The sequence below is a fragment of the Lynx canadensis genome, chromosome D3 (assembly GCF_007474595.2).
Source record: "Lynx canadensis isolate LIC74 chromosome D3, mLynCan4.pri.v2, whole genome shotgun sequence".
In the NCBI taxonomy this organism is placed as follows: Eukaryota; Metazoa; Chordata; class Mammalia; order Carnivora; family Felidae; genus Lynx; species Lynx canadensis.
The window spans coordinates 65,596,109-65,618,711 of NC_044314.2; the positions used below are offsets into that span (position 1 = coordinate 65,596,109).

The 22,603-nt window shown below is 45.6% G+C and overlaps 1 protein-coding gene and 1 pseudogene across 1 annotated transcript; both read right to left on the reverse strand.

Moving 5' to 3' along the window:
• Nucleotides 1-162: 162 nt before the first annotated feature.
• On the reverse strand, nucleotides 163-1,467 carry GSC2 (goosecoid homeobox 2). The gene is made up of 3 exons (XM_030335822.1): nucleotides 1,212-1,467; nucleotides 856-1,109; nucleotides 163-288 (listed from the first exon to the last, which is right to left on the reverse strand). The coding sequence occupies exons 1-3, from the start codon at nucleotides 1,465-1,467 to the stop codon at nucleotides 184-186; spliced, it is 615 nt and encodes a 204-aa protein (XP_030191682.1). The 3' UTR covers nucleotides 163-183.
• A 10,037-nt stretch (nucleotides 1,468-11,504) lies between these two features.
• On the reverse strand, nucleotides 11,505-12,926 carry LOC115528591 (annotated as a pseudogene).
• Nucleotides 12,927-22,603: the final 9,677 nt, after the last annotated feature.

The following is a 22,603-nucleotide window of genomic DNA, read 5'->3' on the forward strand; positions in this document are numbered from 1 at the left end:
TGGGCACGGGAGCTTCTCTGCTGTCTGGCAGAGAAGCTCCTGCCTTGAGCACTAGCTGCAGGATGCAGGAAGCCTGCAGGCGGGAAGAGGTGTCCTCTGTCAGCACCATTTCGGGTCGATCTGTCCCCTCCCTGAGCCGGCCCCAAAGGACCCGGCCAAGCCCGGGAGTAGCTCCCAGAGCCATCAGCAGCTCTCCTTTGCGGGCTTCTTGGTTCCGGGGAGGAGCCTCGAGGTCGCTGACGCGCGCTTCTGATGCCGCCACTTGGCCCGGCGGTTCTTGAACCAGACCTGATGAGCAGGAGGGACCGCTCAGATCCAGCCCTGGGACCCGCGTCCCTCCGGACCCTCATAAGTGGACCAGGCAGGCAGCTTCCCGACAGGGATACGGGCAGGAGAGGGCTGGAGAGCCGGCACGGGGGCAGCGGCACCCACCGTCTCTTAACCGCTGCGGCTCGGGCTGCGGGACGAGGACCACTTTCCCACCCGGACCAGCCCTCTCTCGGCGTGCCTTCCCCCCTCCCCTCCAAGGTGCTCCGGACGCCCATTCTGCAGCTTGGTGCTCTTTCCGAGCTTCCCAAATTCGTGCACGTGAACGCGCGTCTCATTTATCAGGGAGAATTAAAAAGTTTAAGCCAAAGTTAAAGAAAACTAGCCTTAACTCCCCTCCAGTTCTAGTGACACTTTCCGACACTAGCCTGCCCCGCCCGCCCTCGCCCCGGAACCGGCCCTGCGGCCCACTGCGGTTCCCGGGCCTCCCGCTCCTCCCGCCTTCGCGCCAGGGCCATCTTTTCAAAAGAAGGAGGAAGGAAGCCAGCCCGCTCGGACCCTCTCGCCGTCTGGCGGGCGGGCACCCACCTCCACGCGTTCCTCGCGCAGGCGGATGCGGCCGGCCAGGCGCTCGCGCGTGCCCACGTCGGGGTACTGATTCTGCATGAAGAGCGCCTCCAGCGCCTGCAGCTGCTCCTCGCTGAAAATGGTGCGGTGGCGCCGCGTGCGCCGCTGCGGGCCGGGACCGCCCGTGCCGGGCAGCGCCCCCGGGCCTCCCGTGGGCGCAGCCAAGGGCAAGGGCGCCGCGGGGCCCAGCCTCAGCGGCCACGGCAGCCGCGCGCCTGCGGGGTGAAGGCGCGGTGAGGCGCGGAGCGGGGGCCGAGCTCCGCCCAGACCGCCCCGCGCCCGGAGGACCCCCGCGCCCGCGCCCTGCTCCCACTCACCCAGCCCGGAGGCCGGCTCCGGGGGCCCGCGGGGCGCGGCGCGGGGTCCGCAGCAGCAGCAGCAGGCGCAGGGCGCGGCCTCGGGCGCCCCGGGCTCTCCGGATTCCGCGGGGCTCTGGTGGCCGGCGGGCTGCGGGGTGCGGGCGGCCCGTGCCGGGGGGCTCCGCTCGGGCAGGTTGGAAAGGATGTGCTCGATGGAGAAGGGGCAGGGCCGCCCGGGGCCCCTGCGGCTCACCGCGCCCCCCGCCGCAGCCATGCTGGCCTGGCCCCACGGCCACCGCCGCAGGAATATATACGTCGGGGGGGAGCGCGCTGTAATCCCCGGGCCGAGCGCGGAGTCCACGCGGACTAATCCCGCCGCGCCGGCCGGGGCGCGCTAATCCTCGTCTGCGGCGGCAGGAAATCCTTACCCGCATCAGCGCGGGGGCTAGCCGGGCCGCGGGGAGGGGGCTACCAGGAAGCCCTCAGCCCCGCGTCGGTCTTCCTGGCCCCGAAAGGCTGGCAGGACTCGCGGGCACGGAGGCTCCACGGGGAAGGCGCGGAGGGCCGCATCCCCCGGCCCGCGGATCCTGGCGGTCCTCGTCCCGCTTTGGGAGCAGCGGCCTGAGGACGCCCCGACCTTGAAGGCCCCCGCCCCCGTTTGCCCTGGCGCCTCTTGGCCCAACACTTGGGTACTTCCTCCTGTAGCCACCGAAACCAGGGCTAGCACCTAATCCGCTTGGGGCCCTACAGAGGTGTATGAGCAAGTCTGGAGAAACCCACCAAAACTGCCAATCTCTTGGCTCCAAGACTGTTAGGCTCCAACCCTCAATGGGACCCAACTCTATTGGCAACCCCACGATCCCACTGCTCTTTGGCCGCCAACTCATTTCAGTGGCTTCCACTCATTTCAGAGCTGGGTCTCAACCTCCTGGAGGAAATGGGGGTGGAGCAGGAAGCCACCTCTGCTCATCACTGAACATGAAACCCCACTGCCCGTGCCCCCAATTCTCTACCTTCTCCACTGAGTCAGGGGAGCCTTCCAGACACCATCCAAGGGCCCACTCCAGTGGTCTGGAGCGACCTCTCCTTCGGCTTCTTATATGTCCTGGAATCCCCTCGAGAAAAACATTAAACACCCCTGCCCCACCCTCTTCATAGCCATGCTTCTCAAGCTTGCATGGCTTGCATGGGCTGTCCACCTCCTTGCTCTTCAGGCCAGTCCGACTGTCCACACTCTCCTCCCCTGATCCCAGGTCACGCTGCCCAACGTTGCTGATGACTTGTACTTTGTGAAATTCAGTGAAGACTGTTCATTTCAAGTAAGTAGCACTGAACAGCCAGCCAGGCACTTCAGCGAAAGACGCTCTTCTCTGGACCTCTGAAAAAGGTTAGTGCTCACAGGACAGAGCAACAGACCGCCTGGTTTATATCCCAGCTGTCACTTTCTGGCCGTGGGACCTTCCGTAGTGTCCTTCACCCCCCTGTGCTTTGGTTTCCCAATCTATAAACTGGCATCATAATAGCAATCTAACTCAGGAGGTGCTCTTAGGACTCAACCAATCACTATGTGTGAAACATTAGAACTTGGTTGGGCATGTGGGGGTTCCATGAATGGTGGGTGCCATTGCAGGGCAATGCACTCACATTCCCAGCCTCTCCTCCCACTTCACACATCCTTGTTCAGACTCCTTTGCTGACTCCAAGCTGGTATCAGTGAAAAGACTTTGGACGTCAGGTGGCAGAACCTGCTGACTCAACTCCTGACACGAGTCCTAAAAAAAGGACTCTTTATTGCCCAGTTTATTTCGAGAGAGAGAGAAAGCATGAGTCGGGGAGGGGCAGAGAGAGAGGAGAGAATCCAAGCAGGCTCTGCACTGTGAGCACAAAACCCCATGTGGGGCTCGAACCCACGAACCGCAAGATCGTGACCTGAGCCAAAGTCTGATGCTTAACACATTGAGTCACGCAGGCACCTCAGGACTTGTTAATCTACATGCTCAGTGAAGGAACCATCACCTTTGTGAGTGGCTCTGCCACTCTCAGCCTGCCTCATGGTTACAATAGGGCTGCCACAGCCCTATACCTCCCATCTCTTCCCATGGGTGCTGGGGGAAACCTCTCCCAGCACAGAACCTTCCTCATAGAACCGCATGATCACCATTAGTTCAGAGAGACACATGGGGAGGCACACGGGGATTGACTACCCATCAAGCTCCCTGGAGTTCTGCCAGGATGGGGGCAACAGAGTCAGTGATCAGGAAGTTGGGCCCTCCTCCTCCCACCCCTGGCAGTTTCTCCATCCCTCCTCATTCCCACCCTGGGTGGTCACCTCCTGCAGCCTTGAAGCTTCAGACACCACCTCTGTGACAATGACTCCCAAGTTGATACCTCTGGCCTGACCTCTCCCTCTGCTCCAGGCTAGTATCTTCCAAGAACCTGTTCTATGTCCTGGTATTTCCTCACCTTGATAAATGTGTCACCTACCCACCTATCCACCTGGGTAAATGCACCATCTCTTCACCAGTCCACCGTGGTAAAGGGGCCCACCACCCCTTGGTGCCTTCCAAACATATCCAGGAATTCCTTGGCCCTTCTCCCTTCAAGAACTGAAATCCAATTCCCTTCCCCTTGAACATGGGCTGGCCTAATGACTCGCTTCTAACCTCCAGAGCGCAGAAGGTCGCAGAAGTGACACTGATTGCTGAGGCCAGATTGGACAGCTAGGTGATACCGCTCCTCTCTCTCCCTCATCTTGGGATGCTTGCTCTTCAAGCCAGCCACTGTGCTGCGAGGAGCCACCAGCAGCCCCAGGAAGAGGCACATGCGGAGGTATTCCGGCCAGGAGCTGCAGCTGAAGGGCCAGCCAATGGCTAGCACGGAGCATCGTGAGTGAGCAAGGAAGCATTAGGGGTGGCTCCCGTCCCAGCTACCATCCACTGTAGCCGTAAGAGAGTCCAAACCAAGCTAACGATAGAGGAGATGGGTTATGTGTTCATAGCACCGAGTTTGAGGTGGCCTGTTGCGTAGCTCTGGATGACCAGATGGGTTCGGTACCAGAATAGGATGCTGCCGATACAAACCCTAAGTCACATGGCATTGGCCTTGGGACTGGACAGCGGGTGGGAGCAGGAAGGACCTGCTGGGACTGACAGTGGGGTCTTGGAGGTGAGAAAAATCGTACTGGAAGATGGAAGAAAGGAGACCTTGGTGTGGAGTGGCAAGAAACCTAGCAACATTGCCACCTGTAGTAGCACAGGAAGTAGGACAGCTCCCCTATGGGTTAGATGGTCCAGCTGAGAAGATGTCCTGTGAATGTTTAGAGGAGTTCTGTTCCTCATTGCCAAAGCCTGGAAACAACTCAGATGCCCGTCAGCTGGTGAGTGGATGAATACGCCACGGTCCACCACACCAGGGAGGGGCCCAGGGTGGCAGTGAGTGACACACGCAACAGTGCAGGGCCATGTCAGAAGATTGTGCTGAGTGGGAGAAGTGGGTCTCAGTAGGCTCCATACTGGGCGAGTCCATTTATATAACACTGAAAATGGCCACAGGTCTGGGGAACAGGTCAGTGGTTTCGGTGGGGAAGAAGAACCGGGGGGGGGAGTTTTCTGTCTAGCACCTGAGGGAGGCGGAGGGGAGGGTGAAATGCTGAGGGGGATCCTGGTTCCATCGCAGCCCGGTGGGGTCTGAGACCACCTTCAGTGAGGTCAGGGTGCACAGTCTCTCTCACTAAGGTGGCTCCCGTCTGGCCAATGCTCCAGAGAAAGGGTCACCTGCAAGTGACCAGCTCACACTGGGAACACTTACCCCAGCCCTGCCACACTCAGCCCCACATTAAGTTCATTGCATTTAGATCCCCAGGGTTCTGGTTGGGCACAATTTCTGTACATATATAGGAAAGGAAAGCTATTGGATGGGCTGTGGTCCCTGCTGCTTGAGTTAGTCCTGAGCCTGTAACCAGGTGCCATGTGTTTCCCGCCCCTCCCCCCCACCACCTTCTCTAGCTCCCCCTCTCCCAGGAGCACTTAGCACTTCTGAAGGTCTGGGTGCCTCACCTGATGACCCAGATGCTCATCCCTGGGGGCGTGAGCCCCTGGGTACCATGCCCTCCTCAGGTTGTGCTGGCTGTAATGGGCCATTCGGTGACAGCTGGGGAGGGGGACATCCAGTGGATGGGAAGATCAAACATCCCTGTTCCTAGGATCTGGATCCAGTACCCCTGCCAGCATGGGGGCCTTTTTGCTTGGTGGTATGAAGAGCCCAGAGTGGCCTGGTAGCTGTCATAGTGTATGTTTTGTGCCACTCATACTGTGTTCCTGGTGAGATTACCCCCTTCAGAGACCCAGAACCTAACCTAAAGTTTCTAGGATGAGGACACAAATTTCCCAGTGGGGTCGCTGGGAGTACCAGGGAGCAGGGTGTCCCACCTGGACCCCTGGGTCCACCAATTGAAGAACTGCCACGTGTCACACTAGTTCTCTAGGTGGCTCTTCTCCAGACTTCCTTGTCTCTAAACTTCTCTTCTTGCTCTGTCCGCCCCCCCCCAAAGCTACTAGCTCAACTGTTTACTGTGGCAAACAGGGCTCCATATCTTCTTTTCCTAGACACTTTCCCCTCCTTACTACGTGGATGATACAGTGCCCTGGAGAAGCTCTACCCTTTGGAGGGCTTTCCCCTCACTGCTGTCATTCAGGGCCACAAGGGGGTGGCAGTCACTTGCTTGTGCAGCTTACCTGTGTCTAGATGTGCTCAGAGCTGATCCTAGCAATGCACCTCCATTGTACCTTAAAGTCTTGGTGCCTCTGACAGCATTCAGCTCTGATGAGCCACCTGACCATGTGGTTACTTAATAGCCCAAGGTCAGATGCTCATTTCCTGTTGGGGCCCAGTAACATTCCAGGAACTGTTTTGTGAATGGCGTGTGGCATGGTCTCACTCGAGAACCCTAAGAGTTGGCACCGAAGCTCTCTCACTGGAACCTGCCGGAGGCCCCACTTGAAAACTTTCTCTGCCATAGCATTCGCCATGGGCTCTGCCAGACCCCTGGGCCAGGCACAGAGCTGCTTGTGCCAAAGCCTGGACCTGCTGCAGACCTCTTTCCGCTCTGCGCTCTGCGCAAAGCTGGCATGCGTGGAGCCAACAAACCGCTCATGGCAGTATTCCCAAGTACAGAACGTCAGGCCTCCCAAACCCAAAGAAACCTGCAGTGTGTACTTTCTTAGTGATAGGAGGTACAGGGCACAATTTGTCCTTTACTTTGAGGGAATGTTCTAGCATGGAACATCTAGCATAGGACCACTGGAGTCCTAGAGACTTGGTTTATCTTTTCATCATTGGGTTGTAAGAGCTCTTTGTATATTCAAGATACAAGTCCTTATCAGATATAAAATTTGCAAAATCTTCTCCCATTCTATGGTAGTTTTCCACTTTCTTGACGGTGTCCTTTGAAGTATAACATTTGGAAATTTGAATAAATACATTTTTTTCCTCTGCTTTTTTTTTGGTTTGTTTGTTTGTTTGTTTGTTTGTTTGTTTTTAATGCTTTGGTGTTGTACCTAAGAAACCATTGGCTTGGGGCGCCTAGGTGGCTCAGCCGGTTAAGTGCCCAACTCTTGATTTCGGCTCAGGTCATGATCTTATGGTTTGTGGGATCAAGTCAGGCTTGGGATTCTCTCCCTCTCTCTCTTGCTCCTCCCTTACATGCATGCACATGCGCTCTATCTTTCTCAAAAAAATAAATAAACATTTTCAGAAATCATTTCCAAATCCTAGAGCATGAAGATTTACCCCAACGGTTTGCGGTTTTATAAAGTATACATTTTACAGTTTTAGTTCTTACACTAATTGATGTTGAGTGAATTTTTTTATGATTTTATTTTTTAAGTAATCTCTACTCCCAACATGGAGCTTGAACTCATGACCCCTAGATTAAGAGTCACATGCTCTACTGACCGAGCCAGGTAGGCACCCCTTGAGTGAATTTTTATATATGATGTGAGGTAAAGGTCAACTTCATCCTTTTGCATGTAGATACCTAGTTGTCTCAGCATCATTTGTTGAAAAGATTATTCTTTTGCCCATTGCATTGTTTTTGCCCCCTGGTTGAAATTTAATTGACCATAAGTGTGAGGATTTATTCCTGGATTCTGAATTCTGCTCCACTGATCTATATGTCTATCCTTATGGCAAAACCATACTGTCTTGATAACTGTAGCTTTACAGTCAATTTTGAGATCAGGAAGTTGAGCTCTCTAACTTTGTTATTTTTCAGTGTTGTTTTAGTTATTCTGGTTCCCATGAATTTCAGTGTGATTTTTAGAGCCACCTCTATGAGTTTCTGCAAACGGACCAGGTAGAATTTTTTAATATTTATTTATTTTTGAAAGACAGAGAGACAGAGCGCAAATGGGGGAGGGGCAGAGAGAGGGGGAGACACAGAATCCGAAGCAGGCTCCAGGCTCCGAGCTGTCAGCACAGAGCCCAATGTGGGGCTTGAACTCACGAGCCATGAGAGCATGACCTGAGCCGAAGTAGGTGGCTCAACCAACTGAGCCTAGACCAATTTGCGGAGTGTCGCCAACTTACCAACATTAATCCTTCCGATCCGTGAACATGGGATGTTTTGATTTATTTAGATCTTTAAATTATTTCAGTACTGCTTTATAATATTTAGAGTATCTCGTTTTCACTTCTTCGCTAATATTCCTAAGTATTTTATTCTTTTTGACGTTATTGTAAATGGAATAGTTGTCTTAATTCTATTTTCCCATTGTGCACTGCAAGTGTATAAAAACACAATTGATTTTTGTACGTTGATCTTGTATCTTGCAACCCACTGGACTCATTTATTAATTCGAATAGTTTTTGGGGGATTCTTTTGGATTTTCTATCTACAAGATCATGTCATTTGTGAACAGCATTTTTACTTCTTCTTATACAATATTCATGTATTGTACTTCATTTTCTTGCCTAATGGCTCTGACTACAACTTCCAATACAATGTCGGACAGAAGTGGTGAACTTGGGCATTCTCATGTTGCCCTTAATCTTAGAGAGAAAGGATTCTGTCTCCATCATTAAGTATGCTAGTTGTGGATTTTTCAGACACTCCTTATCAGATTGAGAAAATTCATTTTTTAAATTTAGTTACTTATTTGAGAAAGAGGGAGAGAGAGGGGGAGAGAGAGAGAGAGAGATAATGAACAGGGGATGGGCAGAGAGAGAGAGAGGGAGACAGAGGATCTAAAGCAGGGTCTGTGCTGACAGCAGAGAGCCCAGTGTGGGGCTTGAACTCACAAACCATGGGATCGTGACCTGAGTCACCGACTTCAAGTCGGACGCTTAACTAACGGAACCACCTAGGCACCCTGAGCAAGTTCACTTTTATTGCAAGTTGTTTTTGAGTGTTTTATCATGAAGGAGTGCTATATGATCCATCCAGTTTTTGCAAGGGTCAGACTAACGAATTAAATCGGGTTTTACTAGACATCAGCACCCTGCATCCTTTAGGTCTTTAGCCATGACATTAACCTCTGCTGTTCTTAAGATGCAGCATTAGGTTCTTTAATTTTTGTGGGGAGGTAGTTCAGGAGCTTTCACTTACAACAGAGATCTGAATCTAAAGATCAGAACCACTGTGGAAGTTCTGCCAAGTGTGAAATATGTGTATTGCAAATATATATTCAAAAACTGGATGGGGCACCTGGTTGGCTCAGTCAGAAGACATGTGACTCTTGTTCTCAGGATCTTGAGAGTTCAGTAAATAAACTTAAAAAAAAAACCTGGAAAAGTAACCAGTTCTCCATTTGTTACCTTATCCTCCACCCGATTCTAGCAGGGGGGCCATGATGGTATCTTGGGTCCCTGGTACCAGTATTAATGTGGAGCCTGCTGTAAAATGATCTGGGTTTTCCAAGGTGCCTGAGTGGCTCAATCAGTTGAGTGTCCATCTCCTGATTTTGACTCAGGTCATGATCTCAGAGTCATGGGATTGAGCCCTACATTGGGCTCTGTGCTGACAGCATGGAGCCTGCTTGGAATTCTCTCTCTGACCCTCCTCCCCTCCTAAAAATAAATAAACATTTAAAAAAACTTTTAATGATCTAGGTTTTCCCTTTCTCCAGTATGCAACCACCTGAGTAAATGGACCCAGATCCTTTCACAGAAGGATTAAGACATCACTCCTATAGATACACTTTTCATGGTGTTTCTGGATCCTTACCCATGTGAAGGAGACTTCAGTAGATGAGGTCTGAGCCTGAGAACTGGCTGGAAATTGGGCAAAGGATTGTGACATTCCCTGGGTCCAGTGATCTCAGCCTTTTGCTCTTCTATTATTTATGTATGTTTGTATGTATGTATTTATATATTTATTTATTTGAAGGGAGGAGAGAGAGACCAAGCAGGGGAAGGGCAGAGGGAGAGAGATAGAGAATGTTAAGCATGATCCCACAACCCTGAGATCATGACCTGAGCCAAAATCAAGAGTCTGCCGATCAACCAACTGAGCCACCCAGGCGCCCCATGCTCTTCTATTATTATTATTTTTTCTAATGTGGTAAAATGTACACAGCCTAGAGCTTACCATTGAAATGATTTTTTTTAATTTTTTAATGTTTTATTTATTTTTGAGACAGGGAGAGACAGAGCATGAACAGGGGAGGGTCAGAGAGAGGGAGACACAGAATCTGAAACAGGCTCCAGGCTCTGAGCTGTCAGCACAGAGCCTGACGTGGGGCTTGAACTCACGGACCGCGAGATCATGACCTGAGCCGAAGTCGGCTGCTTAACTGACTGAGCCACCCAGGAGCCCCTGTAATGATTTTTAAGTGCACAGTTCTGTGGCATTAAGTATATTCACAATGTTGTGTAACTATAGTCACTCTCACTTCTGGCACTTTCCATCATCCCAAACAGAAGCCCTATACTCATTAAACAATAACTCCACATTTCCTCCTACTCCCAGGGCCTGACAACTAAGGGTTATGGCTGAGTTCCACTGAATGCATATGCCACATTTTAAAATCTGTAGGTGGATATTTGGGTTGCTTCCACCTTCTGACTATTGTGAATAATGCTGCTGTGAATGTGGGTGTACAAGTATCTGCTTGAGTCCCCGTCTTCAGTTCTCTGGGATACGTACCTAGAAGTGGAATTGCTGAATCACGGTAATTCTCGGTTTAGCTGTTTGAGAAACCACCAAATTGTCTTTTCATGGTAGCAGCGCTGTCTTACATTGCCACTAGCAAAGCGCACGGGTTTCAATCTATCCGCATGTTTGCCAACATTTGTCATTTTCCAGTTTTAAAATTTATAGTCACTGTAATGGATATAAAGTGGTATCTTGTGGTTCTGAATTGCATTTCCCTAATGATTAACGATGAGTGTCTTTTCATGTGCTTCTTGGCCGGTTGTATGTCTCCTTGGAAGAAATATCTATTCAAGTTCTTGGCTCATTTTTTAAATTGGGTTATTTTGTTTTTGTTGAGTTTACTTATATTATTTTTCCCAATATTTCATTATGAAAAATTTCAAACATCCAGAAAATTTGAAAGGTTTGTACAGGGAACCTCCATATCCTCACTACCTAGATTCTTGGATTAAGGTTTTTTTTTTTTAATTTTTTTAATGTTTTATTTATTTGTTTTTGAGACAGAGAGAGACTGAGCATGAGCAGAGGAGGGGCAGAGAGAGGGGGAGACACACAGAATGTGAGGCGGGCTCCAGGCTCTGAGCTGTCAGCACAGAGCCCGACGTGGGGCTCGAACTCACGGAGTGTGAGGTCATGACCTGAGCTAAAGTCAGACGCTTAACCAACTGAGCCACCCAGGCACCCCTTGGATTAAGTTTTTGCTTTGTCACCTATGTATGCATGCATCGGTTACTCCACCTGATGTTTTACGCATTCCAAAGTAAGTTACAGACATCAATACACTTCATACCTAAAATCTTCAACATGCATATCATTAACTAGATCAACATTTTGCAATCAACATTTGATTGCAAACTTAAGGTAACATTTATATATAGAGAATTATACAGATCTTGAATGTACCACTTTGTGAGTTTTGACAAATGTATACCCCTGCACTATGCAAACCCCTACCAAGAGATAGAATATTTCCAAAACTCCAAAAACTTGCTTTATGCTCCTTCTCAGATAGTCACCATCCCCTCCCCACCCTCAAGAGGAAACCACTGCTCTGTTTTTCAACATAGATTAATTTTGCCTCCTCTGAAAGCTCATTGAAATGGACTCCTACAGTACGATCTATTCTTGTATAAGGGGCCATTTGGTTAGTATAGTACATATTTTTAAACTTTTATTTGCATTTATTTTATCCAGAATTTACTCCCGGGCCACAAGTTTTGTTTCTTCAGTTTTTTCTGGGATATCTTTTTCTTCCATGCAACCTCCTCTTCTGGTTTAGGAACAATCTGCTCCTTTTCAATAAAGATCGGCTCAGTGTGGCAGGAAGAGCTCATATACGGGTCAGTCCAAACATGACCTCTGTAAGTTCTGCACTGCATCTTGGAGTTTTGTTCACCTGAATGTGCTGCTCAATGACCAGAGAATCTACATCCAAACCCTTAAGTTCAGCATTACTCTTAGTATTTTTAAGCATGTGTAGTAAAAATTGAGCGCTCTGTTTGAGCCTCTGGTTCTGTGTCCAGCCCCACTCTTTGGCCTGGGCATACCTACCAACTCCACCATTGTAGTAACAGAATGGCACACATTGCTTCTATAAAGTGACAGTCTTCAGATACTTGGTGGCTTTTCAGGTGTGCATACCCTTGATGGCCTGGGCAGTTTCGCGTGTGTTCTTTCTTTCTTTCTTTTTTTAAAGATTTTATTTTTAACTAATCTCTACATACAACCTGGGACTTAAACCTACAGCCCTGAGATCAAGAGTTGCAGGGGCACCTGGGTGGCTCAGTCAGTTAAGCACCCAACTCTTCATTTTGGTTCAGGTCATGATCTCACAGTGTGTGAGATTGAGACCCGCGCTAGGTTCTGCCCTGCATGGGATTCTCTCTCTCCCTCTCTCTGCCTCTCCCCTGCTCGTGTGTATGTGCACCCGTGCTCGCTCTCTCTCTCTCAAATGAATAACTTAAAATTTTTTTTTCTAAAAAAAAAAAAAAAGAATTGCATACTTCACCGACTGAGCCAGCCAGGTGCCCTTCATGTGCGTTCTTAATTTTTTTTTTTTAATTTTTTTTTCAACGTTTATTTATTTTTGGGACAGAGAGAGACAGAGCATGAACGGGGGAGGGGCAGAGAGAGAGGGAGACACAGAATCGGAAACAGGCTCCAGGCTCTGAGCCATCAGCCCAGAGCCCGACGCGGGGCTCGAACTCACGGACCGCGAGATCGTGACCTGGCTGAAGTCGGACGCTTAACCGACTGCGCCACCCAGGCGCCCCTTAATTTTTTTTTTTAATGTTCATTTATTTCTGAGAGAGAGAGAGAGACAGAGCATGAGTGGGGGAGGGGCAGAGAGCGATGGACCGCAGAATCTGAAGCAGGCTGCAGGCTCTGAGCTTTCAGAGCAGAGTCCGATGTGGGTCTCGAACCCATGAAATGTGAGATGAGATCATGACCTGAGCCAAAGTCGGACGCTTAACCGACTGAGCCACCCAGGCGCCCCTATGGTCTTAAAGAGAACATGAAGATTTGAACATCTTGATTTGCATGATTTTGTAGTTTTCTGGGTCAAGTGAATAGCGGACCATTTTCAGAGATCACCTCAGGCTGCTTATTGTGAGTTCAGTGTAATATTTTTAACAGTCATCCATCTTGTTGTGTTGTTTTGTGCCAGTCTTAGCCTATCAATAACCGTGTTGTGGATGGACCAGCCTTTATGGTTCTTATGATTGTAAGATGCTTTTCAGCAATAAACATCAGGAAACTTTGGAAAAATAAAAATGTATTGCTTACAGGACCTGGAACTTACACAGCACACCTGGGGCCACACAGCAAGGTCACAGAGAGAGAGGGAATGCACACGGACCTGGGGTTCTGGTGAATTTATTAAAAAAAAATTTTGTTAATGTTTATTTACTTACTTCTGAGGCAGACAGAGCATGAGTGGGAGAGGGGCAGAGAGAGAGGGAGACACAGAATCCGAAGCGGGCTCCAGGCTCTGAGCTGTCAGCACAGAGGCCCACAAGGGGCTCAAACTCACAAACAGTGAGATCATTACCTGAGCCAAAGTGGGCCGCCCAACCGATTGAGCCACCCAGGCACCCATTTATTGGTGAATTTAAAACATAAGAGCAGGAATGTAAAACATGGCAAGAGTTTAAACAAACAAACAAACAACCCCCCCCCCCTCAAATGGCCCAAATGGTCATTTATCAAAATCAACCAAGATTTCTAAAACAAAGGAGCCGCAGTGGAGGGAGGTAGCCTGGCTCTTTTTCTAGTTGTGTGGCTGGCAGTATGTTTATTGGAGATAGCCATCTCTGAAGAGGATGCCTCAGCCATCAAAGCTTAAATCAGGCACTCACATTACAAAAAAGAAACCCAACTGTCAGGGCTTACACTATGTGTGTGAATCAGAAATGTTTTCTTCTTATCACTGGCTAGTACTCCTTTGTTGTGAAGATAATTTCCTGTTTTCTAAAAATGTTATAATTTTACAATTTCTTAATTTTTAAAAAATGTTTATTTGTTTTTGAGAGACAGACAGAGACAGAGTGCGAGCCGGGAGGGGCAGAGAGAGGGAGATGCAGAATCTGAAGCAGGCTCCAGGTTCTGAGTTGTCAGCACAGAGCCCGATGCTGAGCTCGAACCCACAAACTGTGAAATCATGACCTGAGCTGAAGTCGGACGCTTAACCAACTGAGCCACCCAGGTGCCCCTATAATTTTACATTTTAGGTTTAGATCTACAATGGTTCTCAAATTACTTTTCGTGTATGGTCTGAGGAAGGAGTTGAAGTTAAATTCTTCCCATATAGATAACTAGTTGTTACAGCACCATTTATTGAAATAATTGTCCCTTCCTTATTGCATTTCATTGGCACCTTGTTAAGGAGTCAATGGCCATGTAACTGTGGGTCTGTTTCTAGGTTCTCTGTTCTGTTCTATAGATCTACTTATTGATCCTTATGCCAGTAGCACAGTTGATTACTGTAGCTTCACAGAAGGTTTTGAGAAAAGCATAGATTCTCCAACTTTTTATTCGTTTTCAAAATTGCTTTGGATATTTCAGGTTCTTTGTATGCCAGAAAATATTAGAGTTGTCTAGTTACTTTCTTCAGAAAATGCTTATTGGGATTGTGTTTAGAATTAGACTGAATCTATAAATCCATTTTGGGAGAATGGACATCTTAAAAATATTGACTTTCCAAATCTGTGAACTTGGTATCTTGCTCTCCATTTATTTATGTCTTTTTTTTTTTATGAAATTTATTGACAAATTGGTTTCCATACAACACCCAGTGCTCATCACAAAAGGTGCCCTCCTCAATACCCATCACCCACCCTCCCCTCCCTCCCACCCCCCATCAACCCTCAGTTTGTTCTCAGTTTTTAACAGTCTCTTATGCTTTGGCTCTCTCCCACTCTAACCTCTTTTTTTTTTTTTTTTCCTTCCCCTCCCCCATGGGTTCCTGTTAAGTTTCTCAGGATCCACATAAGAGTGAAACCATATGGTATCTGTCTTTCTCTGTATGGCTTATTTCACTTAGCATCACACTCTCCAGTTCCATCAAAGACAGCCTCTTTAACAAATGGTGCTGGGAGAACTGGACAGCAACATGCAGAAGGTTGAAACTAGACCACTTTCTCACACCATTTACAAAAATAAACTCAAAATGGATAAAGGACCTGAATGTGAGACAGGAAACCATCAAAACCTTAGAGGAGAAAGCAGGAAAAGACCTCTCTGACCTCAGCCGTAGCAATCTCTTACTCGACACATCCCCAAAGGCAAGGGAATTAAAAGCAAAAGTGAATTACAGGGACCTTATGAAGATAAAAAGCTTCTGCACAGCAAAGGAAACAACCAACAAAACTAAAAGGCAACCAACGGAATGGGAAAAGATATTTGCAAATGACATATCGGACAAAGGGCTAGTATCTAAAATCTATAAAGAGCTCACCAAACTCCACACCCGAAAAACAAATAACCCAGTGAAGAAATGGGCAGAAAACATGAATAGACACTTCTCTAAAGAAGACATCCAGATGGCCAACAGGCACATGAAAAGATGTTCAGCGTCGCTCCTTATCAGGGAAATACAAATCAAAACCACACTCAGGTATCACCTCACGCCAGTCAGAGTGGCCAAAATGAACAAATCAGGAGACTATAGATGCTGGAGAGGATGTGGAGAAACGGGAACCCTCTTGCACTGTTGGTGGGAATGCAAATTGGTGCAGCCGCTCTGGAAAGCAGTATTTATGTCTTATTTAATTTCTTTTAAGGTGTTTATTTTATTATTATTGTTTATTTTGAGAGAGAGAGAGAAAGAGAGCGAGTTGGGGGGGGGGGGCGGAGAGGGAGACAAAGAGAATCCCGAGCTCAAACCCACAAAACCGGAAACCGCGAGATCATGACCTGAACCAAAATGAAGAGTCAGACACAACCAACTGAGCCACCCAGGAGCCCCTATGTCTTTGTTAATTTCATGCAGCAATATTTGTAGGTTGCAATGTGATGTCTTGGAGGTTTGTTGTTCTATTTATTTCTAAGTATTTTATGTTTCTTGATGTTATTGTAAATGAAAATGTTTTTCATTTTCAATTATTTGTCACTATTACATAGAGATATAGTTAATGTTTGTATATTAACCTTACATCATGACTGCATTAGTTTGCTAGAGCAGCTATAACAAAGTACCACAAACTAGGTCATGTAAAACAACAGAAATTTATTGTCTCCTCCTTCTGGGGGCTAGAAGTCTGGAAAAAAGGTGTTAATGGGGCCATGCTCTCTCTGAAGCCTGAAGAGAAATCTTTCCTTACTCTTCAAACCTCCTGGGGTTTGCTGGCAATATTTGGCAGTCCTCGGCTTGAAGCTGTGTAAGTCCAACTTTTGCTTTTGTTGCCACATTGCATTCTTCCTGTGTGTCAATCTTCACGTTGATGTATTCTTTTTTAAAATTTTCTTTAAGTTTATTGATTTTTTGAGAGAGAGAGAGAGAGAGAGAGAGAGAGAGAGAGAGAAGGGGAGGGGCATCCCAGGCAGGCTCCACACTGTTAGCAGGACTGATACAGGACTCTAACCCATGAACTGTGAGACCATGACCTAACCTGAAACCAAGAGTCAGACACTTAACTGACTGAGTCACCAAGGCGTCCCACACTGATGTATTCTTATGAAGACATCAGTCATGTTGGATTAGAGGTCCACCCTACTCTGTTAAGACCTCATCTTGGGGCACCTGGGTGGCTCAGTCGGTTAAGCATCCGACTTCGGCTCAGGTCATGATCTCACGGTCCGTGAGTTCGAGCCCCGTGCCGGGCTCTGTGCTGACAGCTCAGAGCCTGGAGCCTGTTTCAGATTCTGTGTTTCCCTCTTTCTGACCCTCCTCTGTTCATGCTCTGTCTCTCTCTGTCTCAAAAATAAATAAAAGTTTAAAAAAATTAAAAAAAAAAGACCTCATCTTAACTAATTACACCTGCAATGACCTTATTTCCATAAGGTCACATTTTGAGGTATTGGGTATTAGGACTTCAACATATATTTTTTTTGGGGGGGGACATAATTCAGCCTTGCTGATTTCATTTACTAACTTATAGACCTCTGTAATTTGTTTTTGTAGATACTTTGAGGTTTTCTATATGAGCGATTATAACATCTGAAATACCATCTGTCTAGTTTTACTTTTTCTTTTACAATATTATAACTTCGATTACAATATATCTTTTTCTTGCCTTATAGAATTGTCTAGACCTTCAGTACAATGTTGAATAAAAATAGTGACATCAAACTTCCTTGCCTTGTTCCCAACCTTGGAAGGAAACAGCTCAGTCTTTAAGCCTTAAGTGTGATGTTAGAGGCAGGATTTTCATATATGTAGCAAGGATTTTATTTTATCTTAAATATTTATTTATTTTGAGAGAGAGAGAGAAAGAAAGAGAGAGAGAGAAAGAGAGAGTCAGGGAGGGGCAGAGAGAGAGAGGGAGAGAGAGAATCACAAGCAGGCTCTGCACTGTCAGCTCAGGGACTCAACCCTACAAACTGTGAGATGATGATCTGAACCCAAATCAAGAGTTGAATGCTTAACAGACTGAGGCACCCGGGTGCCCCAGATGCAGCAACAATTTTAAAGCAACCATTATAACTATGTTTAAGGATATAAAAGAAAATATGCTCATAATAAATGATAAGATGGGAATCTCAGCAGAGAAAAAGAAACTTCAAGAAAGAGCCAAGTGGAAATTCCTTAATTGAAAAATACAATGTTAGAAATAAAAAAATGTACTAGATGGGCTTAACAGCAGAAGGAAGGTGACAGAAAAGTCAGTGGACTCAAGATAGAGCAATATAAACTACCCAACCTGGACAGTGGAGAGAAAACTGATTGATTGAACAAATGAACAGAATCTTAGGGATCTGAGAAACCCTGCAGTAGGTCATAGGACCTATCGTACTTGTTCCTGGAATCCCAGAAAAAGCAGAGGGATAATGGAAGCATGTATTAGTTTCCTATCACTGTTGTAACAATTTTTCACAAGCTTGGTGCTTTAAAATAGTACAAATACATTATCTTACATTTCTGTAGGTTAGAAGTGTACACAGTCCCCACTGGGCCAGGGGTCAGCTGCATTCCTTTCTGAAAGAAAATCCATTCCCTTGCCTTTTCCAACTTTTAGAGGCTGCGTTGGCCCCTGTCTCATTCCCTCATCTTCCAAGAAGGGGATAGTGGTTCACTTCCTTCTGACAATTGCATCACTCTGACTTCCTCTGCCGCCTCTTCCACTTTTAAGGGTCCTTGTAATTACACTGGATTCTCCCGAATACTCCAGGATACTCTCCTTACCTCAAGGTCCTAAACTTAATCACATTTGCAAAGTCTTTCTTTGCCATGTGAAAAAACTACATTCACAGTTTCTGGGGATCAGGTTGTAGACATCTTTGAGGGGACCATTATTCTTCCTACCCCAGGGAGGAGAAAAATATTTGAAGAAATAATGGTTTTGCTTTTTAAAAACTTAATGGAAGACATACATTTACAGATTCACCAAGGTCAGCATCCCCCAAACAAGGTAAAAACAAAGAAAGCACGGTTAAGAGCATCATGGTCAAACTGAAAGCTGAAAATGAAGAATAAACATTAAAAATAGCCGGAGAAACGTGGCACATTATATACAGGTGAAGGATATGAATGTTAGCTGACTTTTCATCAGAAATGATCGAAAGACAAAAGACAAAAATGGAATAGCCTCTTTAATGTGCTGAGTATGGAGAATAGACTCATACATCCAGAATTCTATTTCCAGCAAAAAATATCCTTCAAGAGTGGAGTGAAATAAAGATATTTTTAAACAAAAACTAAGGTTATTTGTTACTTGCACACCTGCACAGCAAGAAGTATAAAGGAAATTCTTCAGGCTGAAGGGAAATGATAGGAGATGGAAACTCAGATCTCCATGAAGAAAAGGAGAACATCAGAAATACTAAATATGTGGGTAAGTATAAAAGACTATCTTTTTTCTTCTTATCTTAAAATGATGACTGGGGCGCCTGTGTGGCTCAGATGGGCATCTGATTTCAGTTCAGGTCATGATCTCATTTGTGGGTTTGAGCCCCACATTGGGCTCTGAGCTGACAGCACGGAGCCTGCCTCAGATCCTCTGTCCCCCTTTGTCTCTGCCCCTCCCTAGCTTGCACTCTTTCTCTGTCTCTAAAAATAAATAAACACTTAAAAAAATAATGTCTATAAAACAAATATTATAATTTTTACCTTTCAACTTTCATGTTTATAAATATAATGATATCTCAAAAAACAGAGGGTGTGGCAGCAAACAGAACCATGCAATCTCAATGACATTTTACATGACATAGTACAATATTAACTGCAATTAGACTGCGAAAAGTTAAGATGACATATTGGAAGTCCTATAGGTACCAGTAAAGAGGGCAAAGTGGTATAGCTGAAAAGCTAGTAAAAAATGGACTTCGAAAATGTGCAAACATGAGTTAAGAAGAGAGAAGGCAGGAAAGGAGGAATACAGTACTAAAAAACAAGGTGTGGGGGGGGGGACAGAAAACAGCAAATAGCAAAACAGCAAACAGACTTAGATTCAGCTACAGTAACAATTACATTAAATTTAAACAAAACAGGGGCGCCTGGGTGGCGCAGTCGGTTAAGCGTCCGACTTCAGACAGGTCACGATCTCGCAGTCCGGGAGTTCGAGCCCCGCGTCAGGCTCTGGGCTGATGGCTCAGAGCCTGGAGCCTGTTTCCGATTCTGTGTCTCCCTCTCTCTCTGCCCCTCCCCCGTTCATGCTCTGTCTCTCTCTGTCCCAAAAATAAATAAACGTTGAAAAAAAAATTAAAAAAAAAAACCTATTTAAATTTAAACAAAACAAACATTCCAACGAAAAGGAAGACATTGTCAGACTCAGACTGAATTCTTAAAAAAAAAAAAAACAATTAAGATTTAAGTGAATGCTGCCTACAAGAGATGCACTTCAAGTGTAGACACTGATGGACTAAAAGTAAAATCATGGGAAAAAAGACATACCACAGAAACACTAATCTTAAGAAAACTGGAGCAACCAGGGGCACCTGGGTGGCTCAGTCGGTTGAGCATCAGACTTTGGTTCAGGTCATGAGCTCACGGTTTGTGAGTTCAAGCCCCACATGGTGTTTGCTGTCAGCGCAGAGCCTGCTTCAGATCCTCTGTCCCTCTCTCTATGCCCCTCCCCTGCTTGCACTCTCTCAAAAATAAATAAAAAACATTAAAAAAAAAAGCTGGAGCAACTATATTTCCATCAGAAAAAGTACACTTCAAAGGGTGCCTGGGTGGCTCAGTCGTTTAAGCTTCCGACTTCGGCTCAGGTCATGATTTCACAGTTGGTGAGTTGAGCCCTGCGTTGGGCTCTGTGCTGACAGCTCGGAGCCTGGAGCCTGCTTCAAGTTCTGTTTCTTCCTCTCTCTGCCCCTCCCTTGCTCACACTCTGTCTCTGTCTTTCTCTCTCAAAAATAAACATTAAAAAAAGAAAAAGAAAAAGTATACTTCAAGACAAAGACTATTTATTATGAGACATAAAAGGAGATATTTCATGATGATAAAAGGGTTATTAATCAGGAAAATCTACAATCCTAAATGTGTGTCTAATAACTGATTTTTAGAAAACATTAAGCCAGAAGTGATGGAATTAGTGATATAAATAGACAAATTAATAAGCATTCTTGGAGTTCCAACTAGAATAAATCAGTAAGGTCATTAGTGATCTGAGCACCACCACCAAACTCCTGACCTAATTGACATTGATGGAACATTCTACCTAACAATGGAAGAACATATTCTTTCCAAGTACCTGTGGTACAGTCATAAAGACAGATCATATGCTGGGCCATAAAACAAGTCTCAATAAATCTGAAAAGATTGAAATTTTATAGAATGTTGTCTACCCAACAATGGAATTAAGTTAGAAATAGATAAAACCAAAAAATATGCAGAAAACCTCTAGATATTTGGATGCTAAACAACATACTTTTAAATAATTTATGTGTCAAAAAAGAAATCAAAAGAAAAAGGAGCTATTTCAAATTTAGTGATAAAAATACAATGTATCAAAATTTGTAGTATGCAACTGAAGTAATGTTACAGTGGAAATTTATGGCTTTAAAAGAAGCTATAGGGACTCAGTTGGGCTCAGTGAGGGCTCAGTCGGTTGAACATCTGACTCTTGATCTCAGGGTCATGAGTTCAAGCCCCACCTTGGGCTCCACACCTACTTAAAAATAAATAAAAATAAAAGAAGCTATAGAAATGCTTTAGAAAAGGAAATATAAACCAATGACATAAAGTTCTGGGTTAAGTACAAGTAAAACAAGATTTAAAAAATAAAGTAGAAGGGCACCTGGGTGGCTCAGTTGGTTGAGTGACTGACTCTTGATTTTGGCTCAGGTCATGGTACCAGGATCATGGGATTGAGCCCTGTGTCGGGCTCCTTCCTGAGTGTGGAGCCTGCTTAAGACTCTCTCTCTCTCTCTCTCTCTCTCTCTCTCTCTCTCTGTCTCTCACTGTCTCTCCCCTTTCCTCTGCCCCTCTCCCCTATTTGCACGCACTCTCTTTCTCTAAAATAAAAAAATAATAAAGTAGAAAGAAGAAAATAACAAAGAGTAGTATCCAATAATATACAAAATAGGCAAACAAGAGAAAATTAAAGCCAATACATGTTTTTTTAAAAAGATCAGCAAAACAAACTATACTCAACCAGCAAAAATGAACACAGATTACCCACATCAGAGATGAAAAGGGGGACATTACTGCAGACTCTGCAGACATTAAAAGGAAAATAAGGAGGGGTGCCTTGGTGGCTCAGTTGGTTGAGTGTGAGATTCTTGATTTAGGCTCAGGTCATAATCTCACGGTTTGTGAGTCTGAGCCCTGTGCTGGGCTTTGCTCTGGAAGTGCAGAGCCTGCTTGGGATTCTCTCTCTCATTCCCTCTCTCTCTGCCCTTCTCCCAAGCTCTCTCTGTCTCTCTCTGTCGTGTGTGTGTGCACATTCTCTCTCTCTCAAAGTAATAAACTTAAAAAAGGAACTATTATGAACTTTAATAATAACCTAGAATTAACTACAGTTAATATTCTATTTTATGATAAAATGTTGGACAATTTTTTTCCCTTAGATCAGGAATAAGAATAAGGATGTCCACACTCACTACTTCTATTCAACATTGTCTTAGAAGTCCTAGCCAGTGCAATCAAGGAAGAAAAAGACATAAAAGCTATGAAGATCAAAAAGGGAAAGGTAACACTGTCTCTATTTGCAGATGACATAATACTTATGGTAGGAATGTAAAAAAAGAACAACTACTATAGAAAATAGTACGGCAGTTTCTTATGGAGTTAAGGATGCACCCATTCCACTCCTAGCAATTTATCCAAAAGAAGTGAAAATGCAGACTTGTGTTTGAATGTTAATAGCAGCTTCAAGCAAGAAATAACCCAATGTCCCACAGATTGATAAATGAATAGAATTAAATACAATTAAATACTACTCAGAAAAGAAAACTATTGATATAAGCACAACATAGACAAATCTCATAATCATTCTGAGTGAAAGATACTGGTCCCCTTCCCCCCTAAAATAATACATACTATATGTATCTTAAAAGTCTATAAAATGAGAACTAGGAATTTTGGAAGTGATGGTTTCATGGCTGTATACATATGACAAAACTCACCAAACTATACATTTTAAATGTATGTGGTTTATAG

What these genes read in the sequence shown, in the direction of transcription:
- GSC2 (XM_030335822.1), bottom strand. Translation starts at nt 1,467, where the DNA reads ATGGCTGCGGCGGGGGGCGCGGTGAGCCGCAGGGGCCCCGGGCGGCCC. An exon ending in GGAGCCGGCCTCCGGGCTGG is followed by an intron (nt 1,110 to 1,211) that starts GTGAGTGGGAGC and finishes TTCACCCCGCAG; the next exon opens with GCGCGCGGCTGCCGTGGCCG. An exon ending in TGCGCGAGGAACGCGTGGAG is followed by an intron (nt 289 to 855) that starts GTGGGTGCCCGC and finishes CCTGCTCATCAG; the next exon opens with GTCTGGTTCAAGAACCGCCG.